Genomic DNA, 27,030 nt, shown 5'->3' with positions numbered 1-27,030 from the left:
GATTCAATTTACTCCATTTCAGTTGATTTGGTCTTCCTAATGTTGTAGCTCTTGGTAATAAATAAAAACTACTTCATGTAACTTTTTCAACAGCACTCTCAGGTGGCATTTTTATAATGACTGAATGAGTTCAGGGATAACTGTCAACAAACACATATAATTACAAAGTATTTAATGAGAATAATTGGAAAATTATTAGTTTCCAATAATCTTTCTTTTTAGATCATGGACTGATCAGTGTATTTCTATCAACAATTGGCTTCTTTTTACTGCTCTTCCTTAAAGGTCAGGTTTGTAAAGTGCACTGCTAATAGTTCTGTTGACAGATTTTCCCACAGCTGAACTCTGAATGTTCAAAGCTTGGGATAGTGTTTCACAGACTAAACTTATCCTCTTTGTAATGCTGTTTATTCAGTCATGTTCCCAAGCAAACCTCTCAGACAGAATGCTTGAATTTATTCTAAGATTACATTCAATATTATTACCTGTTCAATAGGTGACTTCTGAAGCCAATTGGTTGCAGTTAATTTTGTTTAGAAGCAGCAGAGTAAAGGCTGCGGAGAATAAATTTACTCCATCCTATTAAGAATTTCATTGGTAGAAAATTGACAAGGCTACTAAATGTAAGGTTTGGTTGATTGATGTAAATCCATCCGCCCTGGTCCGTAGAGAGGTCAGGAGGTGCTGGTCTATCTCCAGCTAACGTTCCGGGCAAGAAGGAGGGTCACCCTGGACAAGTGACCAGTCTGTCACAGAGCAACAGAGACATACAGGATAAGGTTGTTTGTCAGAAAATCTGACAACCAGCCATGCACACGCACATGCACACACACACACACGCGCACATACCAAGGGAGAATTTGGAGAGACCAATGAACCTGAACCTGACAGACATGGTTTTGAACTGTGGGAGAAAGCCAGAGCATCCAGAGAGAACAACACATGCGGAAAACATGCAAACTCCATGCAGAAAAACCCCGGGCCGGGAATCAATCCCAGGACTTTCTTGCTGCAAGGCAACAGTGCTACCAACTGCGCCCCAACTGCGCCACTGTGCAGTTGATTGATGTAAATGTAGTATGAAAATCAACTAGTTTTAAGAGCAGCAATTCTTTGGCCAACACCGCCCTCTGGTGGCCTTAATGTTAATAAATCAGACCAGAGTATCTCCCCCAAACACTTGATTTTCTTAGAACAGAGGTGGGTAAAGTAGTCAAACATTTTACTTAAGTAAGAGTAGTACTAACTCAACATTATTTTATTTAAGTAAATGGAAAAAAATACACTCTATAAAATTATTTGAGTAACATTCAAAAAGATATTTGGTAAAAGTGGGTACTTAGCTACTGAGAAACTGATCCTTACATCTAATTTAATATTAAAAATGTCAGAGTTTTGCTAATAGTTATCTCGTGAATAAGTTTGTCTCTCCACTCTAAGCTGGAAGCAGAGTGAGATGGACCATCCTGTTCTTGGAGAAACCGCTTTCAGCTAGTTCAGAAACCCCTCTACTCCTTATCTTTAAGTTTCTGTTTTATGACTGACCCCTGACCCCACTTTCAATAAAACCAGGCTGGAATTGTCCTGTGGTACCACTGAGACTGTCCCCCTTTGCAAAGGCTGAAGTGATAATACTTTCTGTGTGGTTCTTTATATGAACAGGTTAAAATACCCAACAAAAAATGTCATCAGACAAATAAAAACATAATGTTTTGTGAATATTTAGAGATTTCTTTTAGCATTTTGCGGCCTACTTTCAGGGTTAGCTTGCTTAGACAACCAAACTCAGGCAAGTTATTTTGAATGTCCTCCATTTTTAGACTATTTTCTGTTCAGTTGGCTGGTTGCTTTTAGATTATTCTCTTTAAATCCCTCAGCAGACTCATAAGCTGCTACAATATTGTTTTGAAGGCCTCAGAAAGCTCTTTTGATCACAACATGGGATTTAGACTCACTTCAGCAATAGTTGTGCTTCCATTAAGCATAACATCGAGCAAATTAGAATTACAAAAATAAATGTGCTTCACCAAAACACGTCAATCAAAAATAAAAAATAAAAATAAGATAAGATGTTTATCTCATGGATGAAGTGGTTTTTAAGCCATATCAAAATTGGTATTTTTCACATAACTTTTTTTCGAATCACTCCAGTTTGTATACAGCAGCGATGCTCTTATTTGTGGGCTCAACAGAAGTTGTATGATGGCAAAGTGTTGAATCTATGGCTCCTCTCTAAAATCTACAACTACAATGTCCTCAAAATGCTGCAGTGTAGTCGCTCCCAACTATAAGGAGCCTAACACCTGAACAAATTGTTGATGTCTCCTACGATGATTGATATTAGCATTATGGCAATTTGTTTTTGTTTTCTGTTTTTTTTTTTTTTTGTATTGGCAGAATATTATAAGTCTATTGTGAAGCTGAATACAGCAGTGGCATTTCAGGTAAAGTCAAAGTAAAAAGGTCTTATGATAAAAAAAAAATTAGCTTTTTCAAAGCTACAAATTTAATTGTTTGTTTGATTTAATCAGTTTTGGTGAGAGTCAATGACGAGTTGTCCTAGTTATTTTTCAAGTTGCAATGTCTTCTATCTTTTAAGTAATGAAAAGTGAATCTCTTCTGTTTCTATTGCTCCTTCATATTTTAGTTTCTCAGCATTACCAAAATTGATAACCAGTAATCATATGTAAACATTTTTTTTTAATTTCAGGATGGATAAAAAATCACTTTGACACATGAGAAATCACTTGCCGTGTTGGTGTCATCTCTTTCGGCCATGTTCATCTTCTCTCTTTCCCATATTTACACTCTCACCTGTTCGACATCCATATTCTCACAGCATGTTGCAGCTCATGTGTCATCTATATTTATATCATAAACATACCTTGTTTACTGCTGCCTCCAGTCACTACAGTTACATACAAATGAGAAGATTTATTAAAGGAAATTCTTTGAATCTGTATGTCTACGTTTGAGTTTCCAGGCGGTGCTCACATGAAACGTAACCACAGACTCAAGTTTTCTATTGTGACACGTGTCAACATGACTTTATGCCTATAAACTTCTGCTATTGCGCCTCAAAGCAAGTGATTTGCACTTTTGTCCTTCAGCACAAAATGTGTCATGACAAAGCCTTTATTTTGAAACTCGATCAAATTCCCAGCATTCCTGTGACACAGCTGATCCTTCGCTGTAGTCTCTCTGAATGGGTTAACAAGTCAGACAGTTCAGGTTAATGCAAGATAATCTGAGGCAGGTTCAAGACAATTATCTAAACTGTTTAATCCAGACTCATTTAAAAGCCAGGCAATAAATTTAGTTGTTGTTTACAGTAAGTAATTTGCTGTTGCTTGGCCCCAGTTAACCTGTTGTAGTTAATCTGAATGGTGAGTTAGTGTTCTCAATCTTTACCAGCCACTTTTAGTTGCTGTCAGCATGAAATGTTCTAACTTTTCCCTGCTCTTTCTCCCTCTTTTGAAAACAAGAGGGACTGGCTAAAATACTACTGATACTGATTGCATAACTCAAGCAGAATCTGAATCTGAACTCATTTTATTTAACTGCATTGTTTCAACAACAGTTTGGCAGAATATACACTGAGGTGAAAAGGTGCCATAACTAAGTTAGGCCGTCTTAAGAGATTAGTAGGTTCTCAGCTGATTTTACCAAGGTGTCAGACCTTAATGAGCTTTACATGGTTAAAGATTATTTAGAGCTGCTGTGAGGAAAAGCCAGGTGAGTCTAAAACATCTTGCAGCTGGTGCATCCAAAGTGTGGCCCTGGCACCATTTGTGATCCTCTGCCTAATTTTGTGACTGCAACTTCAGAATCTGGCTGATTTAAAAAAAATATTTTACAAACAAGTTATTGTCAAAACAAAAAAACTGCCAGCTACGTCATAATTTTTTTCTCATTTATTTATCCAGGTTTCTGCATGTTTATTAACATTGCACGTTGATTTATCATTTGTCGACTGACTAATGACTGAATTAAGGTCTGACCTGTGAATGAGATTCAGACACCTTGATTCCTTCATTTATTTAGCCTCAACAATGTTGATATGTTGTAGAGTAGGGGTCCTTGTACTACTATAACTCAGCACTGTTGCCTTGCAGCAAGAAGGTCCTGGGTTCAAATCCCTACCTTTCTGCACAGATTTTACATGCATGGGTTCTCTCCGGGTACTTTCTCTCACAGTCCAACGTTAGGACTGGTAGATGAATTGTTGTGCATAGTTGTTTCAGGGGAACACCCTGACCTGTTCGGGTCCCCCTGTAGCCCTGGTACAGACGATGGCTGGATGAAACTTTTAAGCATTTGGCTTCTATGAACTGTTTATTTAAATGCATAGAATCAGGAAGTTAGCTGGTTGAAAAGGGAAGAATTGCTTCAAAAAGCTAAAGTGAAGCTAAAGTGAGGACATTTTTAACAACAAGTTGTTAAACCTCAACAGATCGTAAAATTTAGCAACTTTCTGTTCTTGGAGCTGGGTTAGGGTTAGCGTCTTAAACAAACACGTAAAACGCCTCACAAAAGAATTCAGAACTTAAATTCCATTTTGTGTCACTATGACCAAAAACACTGAAGTATTTAATTAAGATTTTATGTGACTGACCAACCCAAAGCCGTGCAAAACTTTGAAGTGAAAGGAAAATGATACATGTTTTTCCAAATGTATTTTTAATAAAACTGAAAGGTTTGGCAGGATTTTATATTTATCTTAATCCTGCAGGAGCAAAAAAAGACGGTCAAGGTTAATGTGAAGATAGCTAGTGCTTATCCTAGAAGCTGTAAAGACTTGAGACTGAGATGGAGCAGAACAACACCCTCATGCCAGAGCTACAATGGAATAGTTCATTTCAAAAACATATTCATGTGCTAGAATGGTCTAGTAAAAGAATCCAGACATGGATTCAAATGAGAATATGTGGCAAAACCTAAATACTAATGCTGATAGATGCTCTCTATACAATCTGACAGAGTTTAACCCATCTTGAAAAGAACACAGGCCAAATTTCCATCTCTAGATGAGAAGGGCTCCGGAACATTATTGAGTCCGGAGTGGGAGGGAGCTTGAACAAAATGAGACAATTTTGTTCAAGCTGCGTCTTTAAAATCATGTTCAAAATAACAGGCATACAAAATAAAATTCACATTAAAAAAAATACAAAAATAATTTATGCAATTAAAAGAAATTATGTAAAATAACAAAAAAACCTGAACATTATGAACATCCTTCAAGGCATTAAGGCATGGTCAGTTTGGTGCCAATACAAAGACAACATTCAGGCTTTGGTGGATGGATTACTTTGGGTGAGACTGGAAGGCAATAATACTGTTATTACTGTTATTATTGGGTGAGTAACACTGTTATAATAACAGTTTTACTGTTATTATAACAGTAATAACAGTATTACATTCTGTTGTTTGGTTTATAAAATAAAAATACATCACAAACACATTTAGGTTTATGTTTGAAAAACATAGATCTTAAAACATAAATAAAACCTAAAAGTCTTGTTGATGCAGGATCGTTTGCTCCTGATTCTGAAACTGCCAACATCCGAAACAAAATTTGTTGTCTAAGTATAGTAATCTCATTTTTAATCTTGGAAAACAAAAGCCATGCGTGACATATTAAAACTTTTTCGTCCGATCTTCCACCTTCACAGACTTTTTGTCTCGTAACAGCTGAGGAGAAGTGGCCTCATGTAAAACAGATCCTGCTCCTCTAGTTTCTGTTTTTGTTTACACAATTGTCAATGTTGCAAAAGGCCTTTTGTTGTGCAGTACCCACTGTTGTCATTAGGTGTCACTAAAAACAATAAAAACCTCCACAATTTCCCTGTTTGTTTTATATTAATCATCAGGTTACAGAGTTTAATTATATTCACAAAACACAAAGATTTTCACCTGAACCCATAACAATGGATTCAAATCATTATAAAGCTTTATTTCACATTTGTACATATAAAACTATAAAACTAACAACAGCAGCCTTTAAATGCGCTACTGCTGCTGATTAAGGCTTTTCTTTAAAGACATTCTAGTCACGTTGCTGCTATTAACTGGGCTTTGGTGGAAGGGAGGTGACACTGATCCCAGCCAGAGCTGCTTACAGCTGGCTCATTTCCCACACATCCAAGAAGAGCATGAAGGATCGAGTGACACATACAGTAACTAAGCAGGTGTGGCACTCAGATTGTCCAGATCCATAAGTAGTGATTATAACACCTTAGAATAGGTAGCGTGTGTCCAAATCCAAAGATTACGCTGGTGAGATCCTGTCTGAAGAAAACTAATCCTGAGAAATCAGGAAGTTTCAAGTGCCCTGGATTGATCAAGAAAGAAAACACTTCTCTGGAAGAAATAAAAAGAATCTGACATGAACTAGATGTTCATGTCAGATGTCAGATTATTTTTGTATAATCCACCTAGCTTCCAAGTCCATAGATAAAAATGCAATTTTATTAACTTCTTTCAAAATAGAGAGCACTGAACTTTGCATTTTGTTGATCCTTTTGGGCCACCAGAACTATCATAGTTTTTACATACAAATACAAAAGCATATGAAGGCAGCTGCATTGCCCTGCAGATGACTGCTTGAATCTTAGCACATTGCCACCACAAACTTCAATATGCGTTATTAGATTATAAATACTGCATGAAGAATATTTCCAAAATTTTGTTGAATCCATCCATGATTAGCACAGAATTGTGAAGTGGAAGGGAAATGATACAAGGTTCTCAAAAATGCACTACTGCTGCTGATTAAGGCTTTTCTTTAAAGACATTCTAGTCACGTTGCTGCTATTAACTGGGCTTTGGTGGAAGGGAAAACTCTTGGTATTGATGATGCATTTTTAGACAAACTGATAGTGATAGTGAATCATGTGGAGTCACATTGCTGAAGTTACAACTTCGGGGAACGACTCTCACAACATTGTTCTAGACACTGACATTTTCAATGTCCCCATTCTTCTTTGCAACATAGCTCAAGCTCAGTTAGGGCAGACAAAGAGATTTACAAACAGCAATTTTCAAGTATTGCCACACATTCTCAATTAGACTTTAGTATCCCTTATGTCAGTCTGTCAATTCCTCCATCATCCCTCTCATATCCAAAATTTGGATCCAGAGGCGAATAGGTCAATGAGGGATGCCCAGACATCCCTCCAACATCTATGGATCTCATTCTTTTATCTGAAGACCATAGATGAGGGTCGGAACATAGAGTCCAGTAAATCACAAGCTTTGCTTCTTGACTCAGCTCTTTGTTCAGCACAACTGTCTGGAACATTGCCTGAAAGTCTGCAGTTGAAGCCACAAATAATAGGATTTGGAAAAAAAAAAAAAAAAGCAACCAAGATGAGTATCTAATAAAATGTCCCACATATAATTCTTTAAGCTTCTTCTAGTTTTCTTTTATGAATATTATTGTCAAAAGTATGTGCTCTGCCTTTACACTCATGTCAACTTCAGTGGTATCCTGTTGTTAATCTGAAGACTTGAAGAACTTTCCAGAATCTGCTTCCAAGGTTTACGATTGTAATTGTGTCAGTTTTGTACCATTCCTCCAGAACCACATTTGTCATTTTAAACTAATAATTTACCAAAAGCTTTGACACTCCAATTCAGCCCAGAGATGCTGAAGTTAGTCAATTTCTTCCAAATCAAACTCACCTAAGAGATTGTGTCCAACTCTTAACAGTGACTCCCTAATCCCCTGATTCAGTCTACACAATCCAGTCAGGTAGGTGCTATCCTCCTGAGCTCAGAGATTTGAACGGATGAGTCAGTGAATGTCTTTCATAAAACAAAGTGCTACTTTATGTCCCTTTACATATAAAGTGACAAAGTGAAAAAAAGTTTAAGATGTATGGATACTTCTACAAGATTTAGCTAAATGAAGTTAGGTTACAAAAAACAGGAAACAAATCATTTTTGTTGCTTAAGTTTTTTATTTTGACCTTTCAACCTTTCTGTCCAAAACCAAACACAGCTACAAAATCCTTGTCTTTAGAGCACCGAATACAGTAGAATAAATGAAACCGACACTCTTGCAGTCTGTGAAATCAGGTGAATATAATCTGTCGATCCAGATGGTACCCTTGGTAGTTTTTCTGAAAACAGAAGCTCTGGTGACAAAGTTAGGCATGGTGACTGTTTGCCAGCTGATTTCACGCTCTGAGCATAGTTGGTGGTTTTTAAAAGGCCGCGATAAGATATTAAACACTCACAATTCTTCGCTGTGAAGAGGCAGATAACAAACGTGTGACCCTTAGCATGATTCGTCTCCTTGACGTACATCAAATCCGATGCCAGGCAGGAGTATAAACAAGAGCTGAAAGGAGGGGCTCTTCAGTTGTAACAAAACACAAAAAGAAGGTATTGTCTGAGTTCAGCATGTGGAAATTTAAGAGCGCTCATATCAGGAGAAAGCTTCACTCAGAAACTCCACTCCACACCAAATCCCTACCAGATGTCCCAACATTTCTCTGAATTATTGTTGTTATCTGACTTATAATTTACAATAGTAAAAATAAACCATTGTCATGGAGAACAGAATGAATGACAGGTCAGGCCACCTATCATGGCAAGTAACTTTTAAATGAGATTAGCATTTATTAGGACAGATCCACAAATAATAAGTGCTGCAGTGTTACGTTTGGTCATTTGTACAACCTCCTGGAACCGTTCTTTGCCAAACATGTACGAAATAAATACACCTTCTGCACAAATGACTAAACACAAAACCAGATACTGAACACGCATGGAGCTGAAAATAACCTAAACAAGTACATTAAATATTCTCATCTTTGTTTTGTCTCTCTTCTGACATTTTCACGATGTGGACGACTTGAGGTAAGCGACGAGGTCCTGGCGCTCTCCCTTCTTCTTGATGCCAGCAAAGATCATTTTGGTGCCAGGGATGTACTTCTTGGGGTTCTCCAGGTACTCCATGAGGGTGTCGTCACCCCATACGATACCTGGCAGAATAAAAAAAACAAAAAAAAACAAAAGCTAAATTAGGTAAAGTTTCTTACTTTCTATTGACAATCTGAACACAGAAATTGTCACTGACCTTTGCTTTTGTTAGCATCTGTGTAGGAGTAGCCCTCCGCCTGTCCAGTCTTGCGTCCGAAAAGACCGTGCAGGTTGGGGCCCACCTTGTGCTTGCCCCCGGCCTCCACGGTGTGGCATTGAGCACACTTCTGGACGAAAACCTTCTTTCCTTTCTCAACGTCACCCATGATGAGCTCTGGAACTAGGAAAGCAAAATGAAAGGTAAATTTCAGGGTCACTGATATGTATAAACAAACATAAGTGTTGGGCACTTCTGTCCATTTGTTTCTATAACTTTGAAGGTTACTAAAGGTGACACCGTGTTCCTCATCCGTAACAAGTGCAGCTTTCATGATGCAACACCGGCATCTGGCTGATGTAAATTCAAGAAAACCTGACACACGGATATGGCACTACAAAGCTTTTAGTTTCTTTCCATAAAAAGCAAAAGACGGTTGCCAGCTTTGAGAGGTAATCAAGGTCAGTCTTAATAGTATAAAGTCAGATGGGGACAGCTTTGGTGTTAAGGTTCACGAGGAAAGAAGCCAACACTAATGAACTTAGCTAAAGGTGTTTTAATAATAGGTGCTTCTGTGGCCTCTGGTGTTTTGTCTGGTAAGTAAAGCAGATTAGCTCACACTATATAAGCCTGATGGTCGTGTCTTTACTTTGGTCAAATAAGGTTAATTTCAACTTAAACCCTACTTTCTTCTTTCTTTAAGAGGTTTAGAGTTCAATTCCCCCCAAAACATCTTAAAGTGACCCTGATAAGAGTCAGTTTAAGGGATTACATTTTCTTTAACACAATCACCAAACATAATTATTGCTTAACTACCATATAATATAATGTCAAGCTGAAGACGTGTTACCCTGACTATAGCAATTTGATGCTTTCTAAAACCATAACATATTACATAAATTTATCTCTAACAAAAGGCACATGTGTTTAAGTCTAAAAGCAACTAAAAGAGCAAATTCGACCAACTCTAATAGCTTTTGTTCCGGACCGGCCTGCCTCTCGGTTAGGCGCGTGAACTTCTCCAATAAAGGCAGTCAAGGATGATTCAATGTCGCTGTTCAAGCAGAGCACCGACAAAGCAGTTTTTGATAAGAAATGTCCAGGAGGACCGGGTGGCTTCTACGTAAAAATGAAACGTTAATATAACCGCCAAAATGCCCGCATTGCACCTTATAAAAGCCTCACGTTACCTAACCGTTACACTTTACGCAAAGAGAGCAAGTGAGCTATTCACCAACAGGCAAGCTAACGGTAACGGCACACCATGTCCTTAAATTCGCCCAGTTCCCTTCAGAGCCTTATTCTTAGAAAACCATGTCTTTATCTATCTATTTAGAATATAGTAATTCAATAGAAGGCATAAAAATTACCTTTCGGCTAAAACGTGCCGGTGAAAAGAAATCTCTCGGTACAGAACTGATGTAATTTTGTCACTGAGCAGCGCTCTCTGACTAACGTGCGAAGGTCACACCGCTTTTGAGGCACCGGCTTTTTACGTCATTGCGCAATCACATCACGTGCTAAGGATTTACGCCACGCTCACGCTACATTCAAGGACAACTAGGAATTTTAAAGTTTATCAAACCATACCTCCATGTTTTCACAGATTTTTACCATGTTGAAAACTACTTTAAATGAACCATTATCTATTTAAAGAGAAAATAGGCTGAGTTTTTGTACTAAATTGGAAATAAACTGAATATATTTTATTCAAAAACAGATGGATGGAATGGTTGAAAACACGTGCATAAATCGCGTCCGACAGACAGTTAAGGCGTCTGGGTCGTCTCCATCTGACCCTCGATGTCCCCAAATGACTAAAAACAGCTTAAATTGTTAAACTTGTACACGCTGTAGAGAAATACCGAGGTACCTACATATGTTAAGATAAACTAAAGTAAATATCTCAGGTATCGAAATAAAATTGATATTGAAATTTTATTAGAAACTTATTGAGGTTCATTTGTGTGCAGGCAGAACCAGATTGAGGATTAATCCTTTGGATCAAAGGTTCACAGACTTACCTTGGTAAAAATACTTAGGTTTAGACCAACATATTGACATCTTAAAATAGCAAAAATATTTTATTTGTTGTGCTGTTTCACTAGGATAGAATGAAATACTGAACTTACATATTGGCACTGAAGCTTAGTCTGAATTTTGTGCTTTTGCTTTATTTTCAAGTTTTATTCAAATTTTATTTTATTCTATGTTAAGTTCCAAAGTGACACAATTATAAAATGCTTTTGATATCATTTATTATCATTTTATAAATTTCTTTTTCATTTTGCATTCCTAAACAAACCATTCCATCCCCTTCTACCAGTATTTTTTATCATTATTTTCATTCAGGAAGTTTCATAAATTATGTAGCGAAACTATCCTAGAAATACTCAGATTTCATGCACATTTTAATATGTTCTGACAATTCTGAGAAATGTTGTATTAGCCTTTCTCCCTGTGATGGAATGGCAACCGGTTCAGGGGGAACCCACCTCTCTGGAGACGGGCACCACCACTCCTGGCAGACCCTCCAACGCTGTGTAGGACAGTGGATGGAAAACCTCTCTCCAAAATTTTTGTTTCTTACCTCTCTTTGGACTGAAGACTTACAAAATATGACATGTTGTAATAGTTTTGAATAAACGCCTGCAAGTGAGCTTTTTATGTATGATTTCAAAATGTACATTTCGTTAACATGTAATTAAAAAAAGAAAAAAAAAACTTGAATAGCTTAGTACAAAACATCCCTTGGGAGATGATTCCACTTCATCGGCCAAAAGGTCGAGTACAACATGACCAAAACTATGATGGCCATTTTATCCAAATTTTATTATCATGTTTTAGAGTCGTTTAATGAGCTGTGAAGAAAACTATTGGTTTAAAAAAATGCCTAATTTATAAGCATACTTGTATGCCTGTTCCAGCTAAGGAACCCAAAATTATAGACAGATTTAAAGGCTACATTGATTTTTAATATTTGGAAAATGAAATATTAAATATGCGTACCAAACATCTACAAAAGAAGTAAAGAGAATTTTATGTTTTTGGTATGAACTGACACATTGTTGGTACAAAACTGTCACTTGGTATTTTGTTTCCAAAAAAATACAAAATGACCAAAACTGGCAGCAGCCACTCAAGCAACTCTTTCAGTTGTTATTCAGTTCTACCTTAGTTCGTTTGAGAACCTTGACCTTATATTTTTTTAAATTACTCAGAGTTTAAATATTTACTCATCTTTATAGAGCAAGCTGTCATTGTGTAGACAGTACATTAATTAAGTCAAGAGCTTAGAACAGCAGACATGTTATGATCAAAGTTCTGGACAATTGTACAAACTTTCCAATCAGGAAGGCAAAATGGCTTCTGGTCATTCTAGGAAGAAGTCAATAATCTATAAGTAACCTGCCTAATCTATTAACATAGTTTCATGAAATTGAAATCTTCTTAGACTGTCTGACAATAAACTTGGAGTGATAAATGTGGATAGTAAACTGTGCACGTTTCACATTTGAGCATCACTTCAGTACATCTGCAGTCAGTATAGCCTTCTGTAAACAAGTTATTACTAATCCCTGAGTTAATTAACTGATCTGAGCTGATCTGAGCTGAAGTCTAAATACAATCTAATCTGCCTTAGCAGTAAATACTCTGCTGCACCACAAAAAAAAGAAAACAAAAATCAGAGGACAGGATGACACAATTAGGAAATTGTTATTTTAAATATGATCAAGTCCATGATCTGTTTTTTTTATTTTATCGTCATTATCTCTTCACTTCTCATTCCCGTTTTCCAAATAGACCCTTCCTTTAGCATAACTCATCCACTTTGAAAAGATAAAAAAAACAAAGGAATATTTTGTCTTATAAATAGTGATATTTTACAAAAACATATAAAACCATTTCACACTGTGTAAGTCAACTTAAATTCATAATATTCTTGGATAATCCTTACCCTTGTAACACCTTCATGTTTCATCCCAACCAAGTCAAGATATCCTATTTTCCTGTAGTTGTTTTCTATTTATGTGTTTTTCACTGCACCCAGTTTATTTATTTCTCATATATATTTTATATTTTTCATTTAAGCAACAATGATTTGTTGAAGAACTTTCAAATCCTGTCCTGGTTTTCAGAAAGGCCGTAACTGAAGAGGATTAGCGTTTCAGAGGTAGATCAGATGTGACAGAAAGCATCAACATTCATTACCACTGCTTTGGTCTCTTTTAATACTTTATAACATTTAACATTCTGTAAGATAATTGTTACACAATCTGCTTTAAAGTATTGTGGAAATGTATTTAGGAGGAATTTTGGCCAGGTTTAAACTAAAGGATGAATACAATAAAATTAATTTTTCATCACATTACAACAAAATTAATTTAATTTCATGAAATAGAAAATCTGGTGAAGAAAATCCATATTTTTGGTCCAGAAAAATCCCTAAAGCATTAAAAGTTTGATTTACCGCACTTCTAATTTCATGCCCAAACCCACAAAATAACAAAACGAGTCCTATTTATATTATCTTGAATAAATCATGAGATTTTTCTTAATTCCTTGGACATAATAGCCGCTAAGGGATAATAAAGTTAACGTTTTCACCTGTCAAGGGTTTAGATATAGAATAGGATCAAATTAGGGTGACCTAAAATAAAATACCTAAAATACCTAAAAGATAAACAAGGATGAGTTTTAAGGAGTTGTTGGAGATCAGCCTAGTTTCATAACTATCAATTAGAGGCAGACATCTAAGAAAATGAATGTAACAAAGGCTATGCATATAGTGATATTAATAATAGCTTTAACTAAATAATTAATACGTACATTTATATATGGCTTGACATATTCTTGAAAAGTGGATAAATAAAAACAGTGGAAATTGCATAGGCTGCGCAGCTGGTAGCACTGTTGATTTGCAGCAAGAAGGTTCTGGGTTCGAATCCCAGCCTGAGGTGTTGCTGCCTGGAGTCTGCATGTTCTCCCCATGCATGCATGACTTCTCTCCATGTACTCCCGCTTCCTCCAAAAACATGACTGTCAGGTTGATTGGTTTCTCTAAATTTCCTTAGGTGTGCTCATTTGTCCTGTGTGTCTATGGTGCTCTGGCGAGCAAGAATAAGAGAGTATTAAAAATAGTTAGATGAGAATAGGACTAGTAACTCCTAGTTATTTGGAAACGTTTTTTATGTCTTAAAATGCCCATAGATGCATTGACAGCATCTGTTCAGCAGACAGTAGTAAAGAAGACTAGTTAGAAATCAGTCATCAGCATTATCTAAAAATTAAGTCATGTGTTTCAATACAACAATAAGCAGAAAAGTTTTGTTGAACTTTCTCAGTGAACAAATATGATGAGTAATGAGTTTTTTCTGTATCGGATGTTGTATTTTCTCCAGGCTCCATCCACAGTTTCAGGACAAAGCAAAGAGTTCAGGTTGGAGTCAGTCAGGGTAGCCTCTTGTCACTGATCCTGTGTCTGATGCTCTTAGACAGGATCTTAACACACATCTACTCCATCATGGACTTTTAGGATTTGGACATCAGGCCAACCATTCGCTGCTCATTGCACAATCCTTGCTTATCTGGATGCCAAAAGACACATATGTTCAGACGTTTTAGTTAAATTAATTCCCACGCATCAGGTTCAACGGTAACTGGACCATCTGGGCCTAAAACAACATCTACCCTTGTAGCTCCTGGATTTTATTTTCATCTGGAGAACCGGTTTTACCTGTCAATAGTCAAATTTTGTTGACTGGCAAAAATCTAAAGACATGCACTTTTGAAAAATAAGTTGGATCCATCTGTCTGTTTGTCCATCCATTGACCTCTGGTTGTCTGAGACTGGGTAATGGGGTGATAGGTCCAAAAGCTTTGTTTCTGGGTTTGTGCAGGGCTTTCTTCACAGTGGGATGTTCCTGAAAAGCACCCATTTCCAAGGAATGAAGAGGCATTCATTAGATCCCATGAAGTAAAGGTGAAGTAATGCTTCTGTCATCTGCTTACTCAGATGACAGACCTCACACCCTTTAGTCCAGTCACCCAATAGAGGAATCTCAATTCAGCCTCTTGAATGAAAGAAATTGTACTTTTGATCATGATCCACATTTCATGACCATTGCTTAGAGTCATACTGTAGTGGTAAATCTGGAGGTTTTTATTTCGGTTTTGTTCTTCACCTGAAGAGTAGCATAGAGCAGTGGCTTCTCCACAGCACATAAGACCCCTGTCTGTCTCTTGCTCCATCTTACCATCATTCACTAACAAGATAACAGGATTCTTAAACTTCTCTTCAGTGAAATTTTCTTGAGTTAAATTTTTGGTCCTAGATTGCGTTTGGTTATTTTTGTACTGAATGATCATTTTTTGTAAATAATTTCTGTTTTTATTTCATATCAGGACTGCTTGTCCTGATATGATCAGTCTGGATTATATTTTCATCCAATTTGGATGAAAATTGACGTCCAGTAGTGGCAATCAACCAACACTATATAGACAAAAGGTTTCATCTGAAAGTGAGTCAGGTTGAAAGCAGTCATCAAATGTGAAAATCTTGTTTTTTGGCTTTTACGTCTTGTCTATCCAGTGAGATGGGATTGGACAGGCATCAGGGGCTGACCAGGAACACCTGGGCCCAACGTAGCCTCTATGTCTAAGCCAACTTCTCCCAACATTTTTGGCTAATTTCTACCTTAGATTCCCCTGGAGTTTTGGCCTCTGGGTGTGGTTTTGTTTGATTGGGTTCGTTGGGTTCATTTTGCTTCTGACCACCATACATCACTTGCATATTAGTCATAAACATTCACGCCCCACACCAATACTTTAATGAGTCCTACAGGCCATAAATCACTTGTTTTGGTTTGTATAAATTAAGTAAAAAAAAATTACATCAACCAATTACATCAATTAGTTGATGTAATTATAATTTTTTCCATTGAACGGCTCTAAATCCCCGCACAGTAAATCGTTGAGTTGGAATTTCTACAATATCTGCAATAAAGACCAATAAAAGCAAGGTTCTTATAGAAAACAATTAAATGAAAATATGACGATAATGTTTTCTATGTTTTTATTAACGGAAGTGTAATTTATAATCTGTTTTTGTCGAGACGAGAGAAGTTTGAGACACATTTCTTGTTTTAAACTCATATATTAAAATGTTTATATCAATATGTAACTTTTGGGTTGTTAGGAACACAGGACAAGTCGGAAATATTCACAGTTTGAGATCTGCAGTCGCATCTGCAACCAGTTCACAGAAAGCAGGAGCTTTGAGAACTAGCGCAGGGGTTTTTTTTCTGAGGAGGAAGAGGAACACCCAAACGCATCACCGGCGACTGCAAGAAAAGGAAAGATGGAGGACAGCTCTTCAAAACAGATGCCCGAAAACCTGGACGACCCTCCGAACAGCCGTCTGTTCGTGGTCACCAGTCGGTCTATAACTGAAGACGAGCTTCGGGAGAGTTTTTCGAAGTTTGGGGAGGTTCAGGGGGTCTGGCTGGTCAAAGACAAGCAGACAAAGGAGCCCAAAGGCGTCTCATATGTGAAGTTCGCTAAGTCGTCACAGGCCTGCTTAGCCATGGAAGAAATGCACGGAAAGGTGCTGCAGGAGGGGACTAAACCGATAAAGGTACAACTAAAGGGATGGTAATAACAGAGAAGTTACACCAGCTGACTGAAATATTATCTGTCAATGTTAATGTTTAAGTAAATTTGGTTAAAGCTGTAGCTAGCATGCTAGTGGCTAACATGATAACAGCTAACATGTTATCATGTTAGCTATCAACCCTCTGACGCGTAAGATGTTTCTTTTGACCCACTGAGGTCATTTCTTTATAATGTAACGTTTTCATCTTTTCATATTCCAGGTATTCATCAAAAGTTATGTTGCTGATATTATCCAATTACATTTTTTAATTTATCTTTTATAAATTTTAAGAAATAGCATTTTTAAATTACTACCCATTCTTTCTTTAGTCGGTCAATAGCTTTGTGTTTTCATTGAGATTTCTTTTTATTTTTTTATTTAAAAAAATTAATTCCTGCTTTTTTTAGAAAAATATTTTGTTTTGAACAGTTGTCCTTTCTTATTTTGGATAAATATTTTGCCAATATTTTTTGTATTTTTGCTATTGTGTAATCATAACCATAGCAACAGAGTGGTTTACAACAGGGAGCAGCTGATCAACATTGGAAAAGCTGAAATAATACCACAGCTGAAGCCAGAAAGCCTAGAGGAGTTAAACAGGAAGTGTCATGGATGCAGAGCCGGAGCAAAAAAACCAAGATTTTGGATTTGTTTTATGCCAATGTCAAGGATGCGTGTCTCCAAACCAAGACTTCCTCTGGGGAAATCTGACCATAAACATGTTTTTCTCTGTTCTGAATACAAAACTCTGGTGAGGCGACCTATTTGGAAGATGGCTGTTAGGAAATGGTCACAGGAAGCAGAAGAGCCCCTCCAGGCTTGTCTTGAAGAAATTGATTGGACTACTCTCTGCCAGCCATATGTTGACGACATCATGGCCATGAATGAGTGTGTGACTGACTATGTAAACTTCTGTGTGGACAGCAACACCCCTCCCAGAACAGTGAAATGCTTCCCAAATAACAAACCCTGGATCACCAGTGACTTAAAAAAGAGTATACAAGCAGCTGAAAGTCAGGATTAGAGACAGCAAGGAGAAGTACAGGAAGAATCTGGACAATAAACTGCAGAGGATCAATATCAGAGATGTGTGGTCAGGGATGAAGAAGATCACAGGCTTCAAGCAAAAGGAGAATCAGATTGACGGAAGCCTTGACAGAACAAATGAGCTTAACACATTTTTTAACAGGTTCAGTTCAGGAACAAGTTCAGCATCATCATCATCCTCTCCTGTCTCCAGACATCCCACCTTCCTCTGACTGACAGCTTTCCTGTCAAACCTCAGGTGTCCTATCTTCCACCTCAGTCATGCATTCTTCTGCTTCCACAAGTTTGTCTTCAACCAAATCAGGAGATGCTGCTGCTCCCTTTGCCTCCCCGTCCTACTTTTCTGTATTTAGAAGTGAAGAGGCAGCTGGAGAGACTGAATCAGAGCAAGGCTGCAGGTCCAGATGGTGTCAGCCGCAGAGTCCTGAACGAATGACAATAAAGTTCTGCTTTGTCTTAATTTATGAATATGATTTATTAGACTATAATATGGATGCTGTATTGTGTGTTTTTTAGGTGTTTATAGCACAGTCACGAGGATCAGGCAGACACAGAGATGTTGAGGATGAAGAGCTGACCAGGATATTCATCATGATTCCCAAAACTTTCACAGAGGAGGATCTAAAAAACACATTCAGAGTAATTACTCTGTTACATTATCATTTTGTCATTCATTTTAAATTGTAAAGCAAATACAGTGAAATATTTCAAGCCCTTTTTTTTAGGAGTAACACAGATAAATCTGTCCCAATTTCCTTTGTTTTGGAAGATTAGTGATTTGCCGATACTTAGAAACTGATCTTATTCTATTGAGCTTATCTACCTCTACAAAAGAATGAAAATCAACCACTGATCTGCTTTTGCCAGCTACATAGAAGATGGTGCTGCTGGTCATCCTCTAGTGGAGCCAGTTGATACAGAAACAAAGATGGCAGAGCCATGCCAGAACAGGAAAGAGAAATGGTCCAGAGTCTGGTTAGGGATGCAAAATGATTTTGAGGGCTGTTGTGAGTTAGTGCGCTACCTGGAGCAAAGTTTTAACATTCCTTTAAGAGCAACTACAGACAGTTTCACATATTTAATACTTTTTATCTTTTATTTTTCTGTTCAGCAACCTAAGAAGTTTCTTTTTTCTTAAATTGTTTTATAAATATGTCAAAGTACATTAATGTGAGGAAACCACAGTTTTCTTTTTTTCAGTCAGTATTTCATACAGCGAACACAAAATAATGTTAAAATGTAATGTTTTTGTTTTTTATCATACAAAAATTTATGGAACGTTCGTTAGCCATCTTAGTATAAGAGAAAACTCAAGTTTTTAAGAAAGCTAATCAATTAATTGTTAATCAATAAGACCAATCAACTTTAGATTGCCTTGCATACTTGTTCAGAATATTAGAGGAGCATTTGTTTCATTTCTGTCCCACGGCTGTTTTTCTTCTCTGCATGTCTTCCAGGAGTACGGAGATATTGAATATTGCATCCTTATCAGAAACAAGGTCACAGGTGAAAGCAAAGGCCTCGGCTATGTGCGCTACTACAAACCCTCTCAAGCTGCCCTCGCCATCGAGAACTGTGACAAATGTGAGTCTGTGCCGGTTGGTCCACTGGTTCAGGTTGTAGTGTGGAATTTATCACTTGAAGAGTAGTTTTGGAAATGTTCATAACAATAGACTTCATGAATTAGAACCTCAGCCAGTGTCTTGTTGGTTAAATACAAAAACTGTGGTATCGTCTCCAGCTTACAGAGCCATCCTGGCTGAACCACGCAGTAAAAATAACTCCTCTGAAGATTACTCTGCAGGAGGGACCAGGGGTGGAGATTACAGCTCTGGTGACTCCATGAACCAGTACCCCATCATCACTAGTATGCATTTTAAAAACACATGGAATCAAGCATTTCAAATATGAACTCTTTTTCTGTTTCTTACCTTGTTTGTTTCTGTTTTTTGTACTACAGCTGATCAGGGGAACTACTCCATGATGGACTACCGCCAAAGTGAGTTCACCCGCTCTCTGATGGTGTCCACGCGGGCCGCGCTCACCCAGGAGCAGATCTTTGCTCTGTTTGACCTCATCCCAGGCATGGAGTACTGTGAGCTGCACAGAGACTCGTACGGTATGAGCAAAGGTACTTGCCCCCACTGTGGATTCATTTTGCTGTGAGTTTTATCAGGTCTTATCCAGATTGTTCTCACTGTTCTTATGGCTTTTAGTGGCAAATGGAAGTCGATACATGCTCGAGCATCATGTATGATGTGAGCAGTTGTGAAGTGGGGGGCAGGAGGGACTCTTTGTTACATAGCTTATGACATAGAAATGTGGCCATGCATCTCAGTAAAATAACTTCCAAATAGTGGAAGAGTATGATAGGAAAGTCTTTAAGCTGTTTAAAACCTTAATGCTGGTAACTGGGCCAGTTATGACCAAACCTTGGCGTTAATGATCACACATGGCAGGTCAGCTGTCTTGGATCAGTTTGTTAGTAGATATCAATGGAGTCTAAACAAACCTGTTCACTGAAACATTTTTATATGAAGCAGAAGTTTTGGTGTCAGCAGTTTGTATTGGTTCTGATTGGAGATGACCCGCTTTAATTGGGCTCCTCCATGTGCCTCCAGGTCACGCTCTGATTCGCTACAATAATCTCGGATCAGCAGTTTATGCCAAGGAGAAGCTGAACGGCTTTGAATATCCACCTGGCAACCGAATTCAAGTGGCTTTTTACGATGATGGAGAGAGGTACTAAACACACACACACACACACACACACACACACACACACACACACACACACACACACACACACACACACACACACACAGCTACCTGCATTGCTGAAGATAGCTTTGAATATTTTAGAGAGTGCATTCACTGTCAATAATCTTTCTAATCAACAATCTATTGGCAGATCCTTGAAAATGTTTTCATTCCTCTTGAATGTTATCACATTTTGTTTCTTTACAACCACAAACTTCAGCATGTCATTAATGGGTCATTAAGCAGTACAATGCAGTTGAAACTGGAATTGTACTTACATCCAATAAAAAACAGCCTGAAGTTAAGTCAGACCAAAGTTTTCTTCTTTTAGGTCACTTAGAAATAACAAAAGTATTTCTATTTGTTAGTTCCACAATGACTACAGAATGTGTCAGAGATTTATTTATTCATGTCTTCAAAATCAGAAGTTTACATACAGAATGCTTACTGTCTCTTTAAATAATGAGGCCAGGTGTGAAAAAGCCCAAGTGACGATGTCATGGCAGCAAAAAGTTTTGACAGGTTAACTGACACATTTGAGTTAATTGGAGTCACACTTGTAGATGTTTTTGAAGGCCACATCAATACGCGTGTTTCTTTTTGACACAATGGAAAGCCAGAAGAAATCAGCCAAGATATGACATCAGTTCTTTGGAGAAAATGTGGGCAGGTGTGAAAAAGCGTGACACTGTGGCCCACAAAATGAATTCAGTTCCACCAATTCTGTCAGGACAAACCAGAACTCCAGCAAACTAAGAAGCTTGAGAAAGGAAAGGTTTGATCAGAGCCATACAGTTCAAAGGCAATACTACCAAATACTGAGAAAATGTATGTAAACTTCTGATTCTGAAGACATCAGTTAGTAGAATTGACTAACCTAAAATAAGACGAGTTAAGTCAGATTTAACTTCAGAAAAAAAAGAAATTCTTACTGGGTGAATGTACATTTCTCAACTATACCTGAGGGGGAAAAAATCTGACATTGTTACAAATCTGTTTAGGAAATATATTACAAATCAAAACCCCTTTACTTTGATGCAGCAAAATCAAATCTAGTATCGCAGGTCCTCCCCCTTCTCTCATTACCCATCAAATCAGAAGTTATGCATTTAATAAATTGAGCCTGTCTGGTTGTCATATAATGTTTTCAGAGGCTGTATTTAAAGGTGATTCTACAAACATTTGAAAATGTAGACGGACTGACCTGTCATAGAATTAGGTTAATTAATATGTAATACTGATATGACCTACAATAAATGTTGATATTGTTTCGTAGCAACTAAATGAGAACTTGACTGATGGGAGGTCGTGCAAGAGCGTTTGAGTGCTAGTAACATTGTTTATGTGCAGCCCTGCAAACCGGATGGCCTCTCAGTTTGTTACAGCCCAGATCCTCTCCTCGGTGTGGAACGGAGCCTCCAGCAGTATGATCAAACCCACCGTGAGTTTATTCACTTCCTGTTCTCCTTGCTCCTCCTCTTATTGCAAATACATTCCTTCACAAGACTAAATATGTTTTTGTAATTGTTTTTTCTTCTTACAATCAAAATCACTGATTTTGTGGTGCTACTTTAGAAATATTTGCAAGGAATTTTGTGATCTTAACACTTATGTGTGAAAACCAGTGGGACTTTTTGTTATTTACCATATTGACTCAGCATCCAGGTAGTGTAGAAGAAGTGTGAAATGCTGCCACTTACGGATGGACAGTAAATCATTTTTATCTTTAATAAAATTTTCTTGCTTTGAAGATTTACAGTTTTGCAAAATCTGGATTTCTTTCAACCAACCCAAGAACTACCATCTTTCCCTCAGCCTCAACTCTGACTTCAGGTCATGTGAAGGAATGATTGAAATAAAGCTAGCTTTTAAAGATATTTTCTGTCATTTGTAAAATAAATAAAATAATTCAAGGGGAAAAAAATATATTAAAATTGTAAATCAGATTTTATTCTTATTTGATTGGAGCTGGAATTTATGTCTTCCAGCCATAATGCCACATGCAGGTGGGAGGTAGCATCACTTAACCCTAATGCTTTTAATAAAACTAATATTTCCCGCCCTGGTCTCTCTCCACCAGGGATACTCGTCTGTCTCGCAGATGTCTCGCATTCAGACGGATGTCACTCTGCCACCTCTCAAGAAGCTAGCTCCATCTGACAGTAAGGCCAAAGAACGCCTGTTTGTTGTCTTCAACCCCTCCCCGCTGCCGCTTGACGTGCTGGAGGATGTATTCTGGTAAACGTTGACACTCCACTCCGTCGCAATGTTTCTGGGTTATCCCACAGCTAAAACATGCCTGCTAATGTCTGTCTCTGCAGTCGCTTCGGTTCCCTGATCGAAGTCCATTTGGTTCCAGGAAGGAAGGTTGGATACATGAAGTATGCTGACAAACAGGTGAGTCTCTCAGGAATGAATGAGTAAAATCAAATTTATTTGTATAGCACATGTTTAAAAAAGTGCTTTAGATCATAAAAAGTCTTTATGAAATGTTCTTCAGGTGGTAAAAGACTGACTTTGTAACTGTTTTTATGTAGTTCTGAATTTTCAGGTCAAAGTTCATCACAACACTCAGATTTCAGCCTATCTCTAGTTTCCAGCTGTAAAAACTGAGTGCTGAGGTCCAAAGATAATAACTTTGGTTTGTTTCTGTTCAGCTGGAGAAAGTTATGATGGATCCTTATGTTGATTTGTTCTAAGCATCTGTTCAGTGGTTGGATGGATTCAGTTAAGTAGTTACATGGAAATGTAAAGCTGTGTATCATCTGTGTAATTATGGCAACTTTTTGTCTTGTCAAAACGTGAGTTTGCAGGAGGATGTAGATAAATGGGAGTTCCAGAATTGAGCCTTGGGTTACCACATGTGATTTCTATCTGCTCCGATGAGAAGTTACCTACTGACACAAAGACAGAGGTGTGAAGCCTGGTGGGAAGGAGTTTGTGTGAGTTTCAGTCCTGTGTCTTTGTGCGTCTCAGTGTGCAGATGAGGCCATGGCCGTGCTCCACGGTCGGATCGTCAACGGAGTGAAGATGAAGGTGATGCTGGCTGATCCTCCTCGGGAGGAGTCTCACAAGCGGCCGCGGACCTACTAGACCAGAACTGGCAGGTAAGGGTTACATTTTAAGGAACATAAGCAAACAATGCCTAAATGTTGTACACACTTCTACAGGGTTTCCCACAGAAAACTTGCTAAGCTTGATGATGGAGCGCCAGGGCCTTCACCCTGTGGCCCACCATGTTTTTGAGTTACATTATTTTGTTACATTTACAGAAAATTTGAAAATATAATTTGTAATTATGTATTGTTGGAAGATATTATCAGCAATACCTAAACACCAACTGTAAAATTATAAAAGGACACTTTAATTAGTATGAAGTGCCTGAAAAAATTTTTTTTTTACTGTTGTTTTAGTCACTTCATACTAATTGAAGTGTCCAAAATGTATTGGTCCTTTATCCATGACCTGTCACTTTATTTGCTGAAGTTCTTGGCATGTAGACCAGTACAAGATTGGCAGAAACCTATTCCAAATAAAAGATTGGTAGCCTGGTGGGGACACAAGTCAAGCCTAGTAGTCTGCCAATCTTTTAAAACTCTGGGGGAGACCCTGTATCTAACAACTCAGATCATTTCTCTCATGGTATTGTAGTTAGAACTGTGTGCATGAGTTTCACACAGGGCTGGGCGATAAGGATTAAAAATAAAATTCAATTTAAAAAAACATTTTTTTCAAACCAGATCCGTTTTTTAATTTTAACCATTTTTTTGTCGGCTTTTTAGGCTTTTTTGTCTGATTATTCTTATTTTGCTCTCTCCCTTTTCTAAAATAGAAATTACAAAAAAATATTGTCAAAAAGTGAATTTATTTCTATCATTCCTTCTGTGGGTTGTATGTCTGACTATCAGGGCCATATGAGAATGTTTGTTTAGATCAGAGAATACAGTCATAATATTAGCAGAACCCCTCAGAAAAAAATCATTATGAAATATGAAAATACACATATAAAATTACAAGAGCTTAACTATCAGAACCTCAGTGTGTGTAGTTTTTTTCTTAATAAAGTCAGTTATTTGCATGTTGTTTTAAAGCTTGAATTAATAATTCAATGCTGATGTGATAAAATATAAAATATTATTTTTAAAATTGATTACAAACTATAACTTCTCAAGATGCTTAACATTTCTCATTTTAATAAAAAATTTTTATGTCATAGTTCTCTTAAACTTACTACTTTAACTTTCCTAATAGTATGAGTTTATTCTGATAGCATAATGACTTTAGTCCCGTAATTAAAAACATTTTTTAGCCTGGGTATAATAGTTCCTGGTAGAGGTGACCTGTATTAAAAGTCTAAATAAATAGAAACTATAAAATATGTTTATCAAACAAGATGAATTGGTGAGAAAAAAAATGTCTAAATTTTCCAAAAATGAAGTCTTCAAAATGTGATGAATTGAAAACGTTGATTTATTGCTCAGCCCTAGTTTCACAATAACATATGTAAGTTACAGAGCCTTGCAAAAGTCTTCATATCCTGCAAACTTTTTCCATTTTGTTGTGTTTTGTTCAACAACTTGAGTCTGGTTTAATGGGGTTAAAAACCTTCATTTTTAATAAATGAAGGTGCAATAGAAAATGTTTTATTTAATATTTTTTCTTTGCTCAGTCAGGTTGGACTGAGACCATCTGAATGTGTTTCATTTATTTATTTACAAAGACTTTTCTAAGGCACTGTGTCTGTCAGCTTGCATGCTCTGGCTTTGTTGTTCTGCTTTCATTTAGTTCCTTATTTCTTATTTAAAGGTAAAGTCGACTGACAGCTTGGTTAAATGAAGCACTTTTAAGCTGAAAAGATGTCACCCCATTCCCTGTTAATAACACTGCAGCTTTTTGTTCCCTAGGCGACTGTTGTCATAACAAAACGACACCTGACCTGACAGACCAACAGACACCAACATCATCTCCTGACCTCTGACCCGACCCTTTGCCTGACTCGTATTCAGTCAGTAAGCATCTCTGTGTTTAATGATGTTTCTGTTTAATTTACATTTCAAACCAAGACTTTGTGGAAAAAAATAGGCAAAATTTGGAGTTTAAAAATGAGCTAGATTATGATTCAGAAGATCTGTTTTTGTTAAACTGTAAGCAGGATCCTGTAGTCTAAGTTTAAAGAACTTGACCTGAACAGTCAGATCAGGTATGTAAACCCATACTAAGCTCAGATGATTGTGTTATTTGGACTGATTTTTATTCTTTTCATTAATAAAAAGTACATCAAGGTCTGCATTCAGCGTTTTTTATTCATAATTTATATTGGATGTTATTGTTACAATTTCTGACATCAAGACATGCAAACATACATTGCAAAGAAATTACATTTCAATTAAAATTTCAAACTTTTTTTCTATTATTAATTTTTCATTTCTATGATCCCTTTTGTTGCAAAGTTTATTGGGAATGCACCAATTTGAAAATCTGGGCCAATATACCATATTAATACTGCTGTTATAGCTGATAACAACACTTATCAATATTGTATACATATTTTCCTAGACTTTCAACACTTTGTAAAAACCATCTGCACCTCTGCTTTAATTAAAGACCCCAAAATCCTGATCCATCACTACCTGTCACATGACCAAACCAATACCAAACTAATACTCGCTCCCCTTTCTGCAACCATCTCGATGCTGTTTGCAACAAGATGGATGCAAACTCTAATTCTAATATGTTAAAAAAGGCAAATTGATCGATACCACTATATATTGTACATCAATACTAAAAGAATAGCAGCTGTGTCTTGACCAGTTGGGTCCCATCAACTCCCATAAGAGCACATTTTTAGGTTAAGAATAATAAATTGTCGCCGATGTCTAATATTTTGGTAGATTAGTGATTGGTGGATACATAAAAAACTGATCTGACTCATTGCTGCAAGTCTAAAAATCAGTCACGGTCCCCCTCTGTTTTGCAGTTAACTGATAGAGCTGCCCACCACTTTTGCCAACTTTGTGACTTTTCTTTCAAATAAAATCAGTACCGGCCAAAATCTGGATGAGGTTTTTTAAAAATCGGCGATCAGCCCAAAAACTGCAATCGACTCACTCCTACATAAAACAAATTTCCATGAATAATATTATGCAAAATCTATTTAACTTGCTTCAAAGTTAACCAATAATAGACTTTAAGTGTTACAGTACATAGATGGTCTGCTGACACACTATGACTAAATAAGCCCAGAAATTAAAGCTTTATCTGTAAAGTCAAAGCACTAACCAGGACTAACCAGTTAAATCCATCCTAAGGAGACGCCTGCTAATGTGATTCTAAGGTACACTTGTTCAATGTCCAGGTTTTCATTATTGTTACAAAACCCACCAGATCAAGCCATACAGATCAAAATGTAGATCTCAGTAAATTAGGACATAGCAACCTTTAAGTAAGTATCAAACATTTATCATTAAACCCTCAACTGTATGAA

General features: G+C 37.2%; 2 protein-coding genes across 4 annotated transcripts; one reads left to right on the top strand and one right to left on the bottom strand.

Moving 5' to 3' along the window:
* Positions 1 to 7,938: 7,938 nt before the first annotated feature.
* Positions 7,939 to 10,574, bottom strand: LOC129353957 (cytochrome c). Its single transcript, XM_055023406.1, has 3 exons — positions 10,456 to 10,574; positions 9,086 to 9,268; positions 7,939 to 8,990 (listed from the first exon to the last, which is right to left on the bottom strand). Exons 2-3 carry the CDS (start codon positions 9,252 to 9,254, stop codon positions 8,845 to 8,847), a joined length of 315 nt encoding a protein of 104 aa, XP_054879381.1. The 5' UTR covers positions 9,255 to 9,268; positions 10,456 to 10,574; the 3' UTR covers positions 7,939 to 8,844.
* A 5,840-nt stretch (positions 10,575 to 16,414) lies between these two features.
* On the top strand, positions 16,415 to 25,828 carry rbm45 (RNA binding motif protein 45). Of its 3 annotated transcripts, none has more exons than XM_055023392.1 (11): positions 16,415 to 16,721; positions 18,303 to 18,425; positions 19,244 to 19,370; positions 19,528 to 19,653; positions 19,747 to 19,905; positions 20,408 to 20,528; positions 21,897 to 21,987; positions 22,627 to 22,784; positions 22,868 to 22,943; positions 23,523 to 23,653; positions 25,451 to 25,828. In XM_055023392.1, the coding sequence occupies exons 1-10, from the start codon at positions 16,446 to 16,448 to the stop codon at positions 23,637 to 23,639; spliced, it is 1,374 nt and encodes a 457-aa protein (XP_054879367.1). In that variant the 5' UTR covers positions 16,415 to 16,445; the 3' UTR covers positions 23,640 to 23,653; positions 25,451 to 25,828. The 3 variants fall into 3 exon arrangements, with proteins under 3 accessions (XP_054879367.1, XP_054879368.1, XP_054879366.1); XM_055023393.1 differs by having other exon boundaries at positions 19,747 to 19,917; positions 22,648 to 22,784; XM_055023391.1 differs by having other exon boundaries at positions 19,747 to 19,917.
* The last annotated feature ends 1,202 nt before the right edge of the window (positions 25,829 to 27,030 follow it).

Source organism: Poeciliopsis prolifica, unplaced genomic scaffold (assembly GCF_027474105.1).
Source record: "Poeciliopsis prolifica strain line A6 unplaced genomic scaffold, Auburn_PproV2 SCAFFOLD099, whole genome shotgun sequence".
Lineage (NCBI taxonomy): Eukaryota > Metazoa > Chordata > Actinopteri > Cyprinodontiformes > Poeciliidae > Poeciliopsis > Poeciliopsis prolifica.
This window is presented reverse-complemented; position numbering and strand designations above follow the sequence as displayed.